The 7,308-nt window shown below is 36.9% G+C and overlaps 2 protein-coding genes across 4 annotated transcripts in view; one reads left to right on the top strand and one right to left on the bottom strand.

Moving 5' to 3' along the window:
- LOC135210746 (uncharacterized) overlaps positions 1-3,217 on the bottom strand; it is a 20,695-nt gene extending 17,478 nt beyond the window's left edge. The window contains exon 1 of the mRNA XM_064243614.1: positions 3,160-3,217. Within this exon, the coding sequence (XP_064099684.1) occupies positions 3,160-3,217 (58 nt within the window). The remainder of the gene's footprint in view (positions 1-3,159) is intronic.
- The window catches only part of LOC135222027 (serine/threonine-protein kinase par-1-like), a 370,912-nt gene that overhangs the window by 37,803 nt on the left and 325,801 nt on the right, over positions 1-7,308 (top strand). The gene's annotated exons all lie outside the window — the stretch shown is intronic.

Genomic DNA, 7,308 nt, shown 5'->3' with positions numbered 1-7,308 from the left:
AGTTTGGATATATTTATGTATAACTGAATCACGAAAGTTTTGGAACGTGATAAATACATAAATAAAGGTATAAGCCGCGAAGGTAAAATATATATATATATATATATATATATATATATATATATATATATATATATATATATATATGTATGCTTGTATGTGTGTGTATGTATTTATGATCCTCTGTGTCTAAGTAATGATTTAATTAAAAAAGCAAGGGAGGCGAACTCTCCTTAACGTGATTTAGTGGCTTCGGACTCCTGGTCTATTATGACAGATAAGGATCACATTGCGGATCAAAACCAACCTCTGAATGCGGTCATTACTGAATAAGGATTGGAATAACCAACAATCAGAACAGAATGACCAACTATAGTTGCCACACGCTAAGTTGGCGGTGATGCCCCGTCCCTTCCTAAGCGCAGGTGGTGATTGGAATACAGCAACTGTGTGGCTATTCATTTGAGTGTGTTGAACTACGTCAAATTATTAACCCGTCTGATCAATTTGAGCATACTATGATTACATTATAATTCAAATTGTCAAAGTCAAGGATTTTACACATTTTCGAATGCAGTCTGCTTCATTTATCTTCAGAATGCGGTAAATATATAAAAGATAGGTCAAAATCATCTCAATCATTAAAGTCGTTAAATACGGAGATGCTATATAAAATGAATATAGTAGTCCCAGTGTCCAGATAACATGTTAAATGCTTAAAAGACATGCGATTTATGTAGGGGGGCAAAATGCTCACTTGAATAGCCAGTTACTGAAATTGGAGGGAATTTCAAACGCAGTAGTTAACCGAGCTAACCTAGAATAAAAAAGGAACAGCTGCCAGTGCAGTTACCATTCCGAGATATACATACACTGAGGTATAAAGGAGGAGTGTCTTGAAAGACACCAAACGTATTGGACGGATAATGAACCAGACGAGAATCATCGTAATGAAGGTCTTCAACTATCTCCGTGAGCAACATGATCAGGAATGCGAAGATGATATTTTGAAAAGAACTGCTGCTGCAACGGGAATATCTGTCTGCTCCATTTAGCGAATAAAGCAACAACACAAGCGTGGAGAAATGTACTCTCCACCCCCTAGGACGAGAACATCACCAGTAACGGGAGCTTTGGTTAATTTTGATAAGGCTCGTGCACGTCGGGAGTAAATGGCTTTCTACGAAAGGGGTGGAATTCCAACAATCGAGAAATGACTGGAAAAGGCGAAGGAGCCACCTGTGAATTTCCCTGTTGCTTATTGTACGTCCCTTCTCAAGCTTGTTAAGGAACTTGGGTTTCTCTATAAATAGGTTGAAAGTGGCAGAAAGTTGTTAGTGGAGAGGAACGATATTGTTCTAGCAAGAAATAAATATCTAAGACTTATTGATGAAAACCGAAAATTCGACACTCCAAGGTCAGAAATATACGTGGATGAAACATGGGTCAATCAAAACGAGTGTATGAACAAATGTTGGACATTACCCGATGGAATTGTTGGTCCAAGAGTGAAAACGGGAAAAGGAGCTATATTTATCATAGTGCATGCTGAGGGAGAAAATGGATTCGTACCTGGAGGATTGCTCATTTTTCGATCGAATAATGGTAATAAGGGCGATTACCATGATATTATGAATCATACATGCTTCCTATCATGGGTTCAAACACAGCTACTGGCAAACTTTCCAGCTAGGTGTCTCATTGTCTTAGATAATGTTTCATATCATTTCAAAATATCAAACAAAGCACCTGTCAGCAGTTCAAAGAAAGCGGAAATCGTCTCCTGGTTAACCAAACACAATATAGCTCATGACCCTTCTTTTACCAAATGCGAACTTGGTGGTAAAGCAGCACAAATACCTATAGAAGTATGAAATTGACAAAATCGCTCGAGATGCTGGCGATAAGGTACATACTTAGACTTCCTCCTATCATTGCGAATTCAACCCCATAGAATTCATTTGGGCTCAATAAAAAATGAGGTTAAGAAATGCAATTCAAATTAAAATCAGACTGATAAAAATGGAACATATAACTAAACGTGCAATAGACAGTAACTACAGAGGACTGGAGGTCATGTATTTGTCACTCAAAGAGAAGTGTAGGATATTTATAGAAGTGATCTAGCACGTGACCATCTAACTGAAAAAAATTTATTATAAACATCACCAGTGACAGTGAGGAGTCAGAAAACGATGATTGAAGTAATTGCTGTACTTAAATGAATGTTTAAAGTACCAATGACGAATGAATTTGAGGTATTGTTTGATGTATCCAATGATGATTCAATTTGTTTTCTTTTGTTGAGTCAATTAAATGTTTGATGTATCAAATGTATTTTACCTAAATATGGGTACATATAATAGCATCAAGTTTCCGGTCTAAAAGATTGTTAGACTGGGCTATAACACACCGAAACTTATAGTTATCAGTAGCAAAATATAAAGATGGCAACACTGATTTACTCGGTCAAGTTGTCCACGATGAGCGAGCTGTCAGAATCAGCTGATCACTGAGTGGCTGTTTATCTGGACATTTCACCTCCCCACTCCCATCATGCATATTTTGTGGTGTCTTATGATTCATATAATCATGTAGCATATTCATAGGTATGGAATCGACAGTATATAAGTTATTATGAAACATGGCTTGTATTAATTGTTTTTATTCAATTCATATTTAACATAATGCCCTGAAATAACGAATTGTTTAAACGACAATAATTTTTTGTCTTCGGCTTCGATTTCCTGTAATATAAATTCTTTTTTCCTACTCCGAATGACATTTTAATTCTGTGAAAGAATTTCTAACTAGTTCTCCAATAGTTAAACTTTGACATAGGAAATGGAAAGAGGATTATATCATATTAAATTATTTTCGATGAAAATACGGATAAGGACTCGAACTAATGAAGTGGGCGGGTCATCACTGCCAACTTAGCTTGTGGCAAGTTTTATAGTGCTAGTCTCAAACCCCGGTAGATAGAGAGGGATGGCAAAACCAATTATACAATGAGCAGCTCCAGATAGGAGCAGCCAAGAAGGCTCCGTAAATAAGGGAACAAGCTAAGAAGAAGAAATAGACAGAAATATCACACTAAGTGGGATTTAACAGGCACATGAGCAAGTACATAAACATAATTATCTCCTCAATTCTTACCTGCTCTCTGGAGAAACGTCAATTGAAGAATACTGACAATCAACATTGGTAGGGCCATCTCCTCGCAGAATTGAGGGCTTGACAACCTTAAGAAAATAATTATAAATGAATTTAGAAAAAAGGTACATTTTTTGCATGCGTTTAAATCCAAATCCTCAAAAGTGTAATTATCATCACAAAGTTAATGAACTTGGCCCCTGAAAACGATATATGATTTTTTCTCAGAGAAAAAATTTTACTTTACAAGATTTTTGAACTCTATAAAAAACTGCTTTATATAAATCTAGGTAGAAAATAATGATAAGCTTTTACATAAAGGAAATGATGGACTGAAATAATTTTCAATAGGAAAACAGACTAAAGTGAGGAAGAACGGGAAACCACCCACCATGTATCGAGTTTAACCGGGACTGGTCCACGGGTGTCCCTTCTTGTATGGGAAGCAGAAGCCTCCAACCTTTCCGTAAGCGGTCGAGGGTGGTTGTGACGAGAGGGTCTTACTCACGAAGGGCCTCTGACAGGGTCGAGTAAGTCCTTATGTATGGAACACTTAAATACTTGATATCAAAAGCGCTACCCTATAACCTAGACTTCGATCGGAATACGTTCCCTGAGTCCGGGACGGTCAGACTCATATTCAGATATCATTGCCTTTGAATAAAGTGCGATTGAATTTGAATTATGAAAAATCATCTCTCTTGTTGAGAAGTATGTTCTAGAAATGTGACATCCTTATCGAATGGGGTTTTGTGGACTCCGAGCGAAAATGGTATAAACGGAAAGGACAAAAGTTCGGATTGAAATACCGGATGGCGCACAAGTAGCAGTTAATATTACCGCTAGGTGTATAACGACAGTCGTAAATAGATGAATGTTTTTGAATCGAGGGACACGGAATGACTTGCATCTTTCGATGGCTCTATTTTCCGGTCGTATTCTCAGAGAATTAGTACAGGGAATCTAATATAAGAGTGGTAATGAGAGCGATGATGACTGTTATTTTACAATTATTATAATAGTCCTTGATTGATAAGAAGTGGTTGGTAGATATTAAAAATCTAGTAGTGACCTTAGTTATTGTTGTAATCATATTGAACATTGTTAGTTAATTATAGACAATTACACCCTAAATGTCATTACAAAACTTTACACTGAGATTCGAGTTAAGAGACTTCTTCAAGTGTTAACTAGCTTATTAATGATCAATGTAACGAAAAAATTGAACAGTTTGATATGTACCTGTTTAAGCATCATGCACCAAAATCAACAGGGAAATTTGCACAAGTGTAAATGTGTTTAATTAGTATTTGTATTTTGCCTAAACAAGCAGCAACATTACAGTATACGAATTACTTGTGAAGTGATTGAGATATAATTTTTAAAAAATTCAAATTTTACAAAACATTTTAGTGACAGGAGAGCAAACTGTCTATGAATGAATAACAAATGAATGAGGTAGTTTTCCAAGAAAGAACGGAGACACTGACATGACATTTTCTGTATCCGGAGCGTCCGATTTTCCTCAAAGTTCTCTAGACACTTTAACTGGTTTTTGATTTATTTATTTATTTATTTTTTGACCCGTCTCCACTCTTTGTTAACTAGGAGGGGACATTAACATTATTTGTACGGCTAAATAAAAATTTATTGTTACACTATTTACATTCTCGTTGACACATTAACATAAAGTGCATTTGTTTTCAAGTTCCCACGTTTAGTCTATTTCAACAGTGTAAGGGGACCACAACATTCACCTTGTGGTCTAACTTATTTTTCCGGCATCCCAAATGAAGCAGCGCCCAGGACACAACATCGAGACCATTAACTGTCACCGTACAAATTTTTATGAATTTACTTTAATTAAATATTTCTTGGTGTCAACCACAATGCAGATTGTATCAGTAACAATGCAGATACTAGTAAATACAAATTTACTGCATAATTTAGATATTTTTTAATTACGATAATGTTGCAGAAGTGCTGATGCTCTAACTGGAAATGCTTTTGCACTTTTCATTTATTCTAGCGACTCCTATTAGTGATTGAGCTGAAAAGAAGAGATACCATATACATGCATATAGATGTGCATTGTGGGCTTGTGCGCGCACGCGCTTTGTATATGTATGATAAAACTGCGTCTTGGTTGTATTATTAAGGCAACACCTAAGAACAAAGAGAATTACACATTGTGGTAGTATATGCCATGAAAATCATATAAAACCGGTTGACTGTCAAATTCGTGATTTTTACAGCCTATGGGACAGTGAAGCCTTGTAGTTATGTCAAGGACGAGAATGAAGGAAGTACAAACAGGAGGGTCTTGAGACTAATGCTCACTGAGACAGTAGATGGTATGATTACAGCGGTCACCCTTTCTCAGAAACAGGCAAAACGAGTGATTATTTCCCATCGAGTTTTCTGTACAGCACATAATAATGTATGAGCCGCGGCCCATCTTTCAGTCACAAAGTATATCTTAGTTTTACCAGACCACTGAACTGATGAACAGCTCTCCTAGGGCTGGCCCGAAGAATGAGATATTTTTACGTGGCTAGGAACCAGTTGGTCACCTAGCAACGGGACCTACAGCTTATTGTGGGATCCGAACCACATTATATCGAGAAATGAATTTCTATCACAAGAAATAAATTCCTCTGATTCCGCGTTGGTCGAGCCGAGAAACGGTGGTGGGCTTTCCTATAGCATTGCCAGATGCACGACTATGGCTAACCTTAACCATAAATAAAGTAAAAATTGGTGTGGCTAGAGGGCTGTAATTTGGTATGGTTGATGATTGGAGGCAGGATGAGCAACTTAGCAATTTGCAGTCTTGTAGCCAGTAGTTTTTAAGATCTGAAGGTGGACGGACAGACAAAGCTGGCACAAGAGTTTTCTTATATAGAAAACTAAAAACGATGAATAGAGATACTTGTGTACCCATAAAAATTGAGGATGACAAAGAAAAACACGGAAATTGATATTGTGATATTGTCACACCTTCACTATACTCTGTTTTTTTCCATCTGTTCACCCGCCGGTGGTGTTTGTGAATGGCAACACAGCGTCCCGGGCTTTAGATAGTTACGCTATGTGTAAGTTTTAGTTAAATAAAAGGATATCTGGGTGTACATTTGCAACTGAAAAGTGTTTTAATAATTTACTGTATGCGAATTACACCGTTAATATTCGAAATAGGATATTATTATAATTGTTGAATGTAAGCCGAATGTAACTATCTAAAGCCCGGGACGCAGTGTTACCATACTAAAACACCTCAGGCGGGTGGACAGATGGAAAAAAACCGAGTATAGGTGTGAGTGTCAGTAGGACTGAGTGACTCGAGCCATAGTCACCGTGCCGCCCGCCACAGAAACAGATTACAGCCGCGGGAAGTTCCATAATAGTGAAAAATAAATGGTATTTATCCTACTTTTGCTAAACTTGAGTAAAAGCTTTGCTTACTGAAATGAGGAAATAAAAAAAGTAGACAACATTGTGTAATCTCTGTACAGATTACATCACGTATTGCACAGTACAGGCTATTCTCTGAGATCCAATGTACCCCCTGAAGAGTAAAAATGTACTGGAGGTACATGTACCCTAGGTTAGGAACCCCTACTCTAGAGGCTCGCTTACTCTTTGGAGATGTCATAACTCTACGGAATTTGCGCATAGGAAATGGTAGAAGAAGGCGGAGTATTGATGAGAGGGTAGGTGACAGGATCAGAGAGCGATAGAATCAAGAGAGAAGAAATATCTTCGCTGTTTTTTTTCAATGTCTTCATTGATCGTAAAAAAATTACACATGTTCTTTTTTATATCTATTTGTTCATTTTAAATGACACTCAGTTTTCTTACGTATTAAGATTATTTTTGTGTATCTTTAGAGGTCTTTCTGTAATGGTAGATAATTTTTATTGATTTATTTATTTAATTTTTTTAATCAGTTACCACTTAACACGCTTACTGTATGAATTCTTAAATGTAGAGAGATTTCAATGGAAAGTGTGTTTTTATTTAATATGTGACTGCAACTGTAGAAACTACGGTAATATATGAGATGGGAGAGACAGTAAGTCCCGACTCATGCACGGGACGTGATATGCCGCCTCATGAAGGTATCTTCATTTTTCATACTTCCACAGGGCT

This window comes from Macrobrachium nipponense, chromosome 11, assembly GCF_015104395.2.
Source record: "Macrobrachium nipponense isolate FS-2020 chromosome 11, ASM1510439v2, whole genome shotgun sequence".
Taxonomy (NCBI): domain Eukaryota; kingdom Metazoa; phylum Arthropoda; class Malacostraca; order Decapoda; family Palaemonidae; genus Macrobrachium; species Macrobrachium nipponense.
The sequence above is the reverse complement of the archived record's forward strand: the minus strand, read 5'-3'. Positions and strand labels throughout refer to the sequence as shown.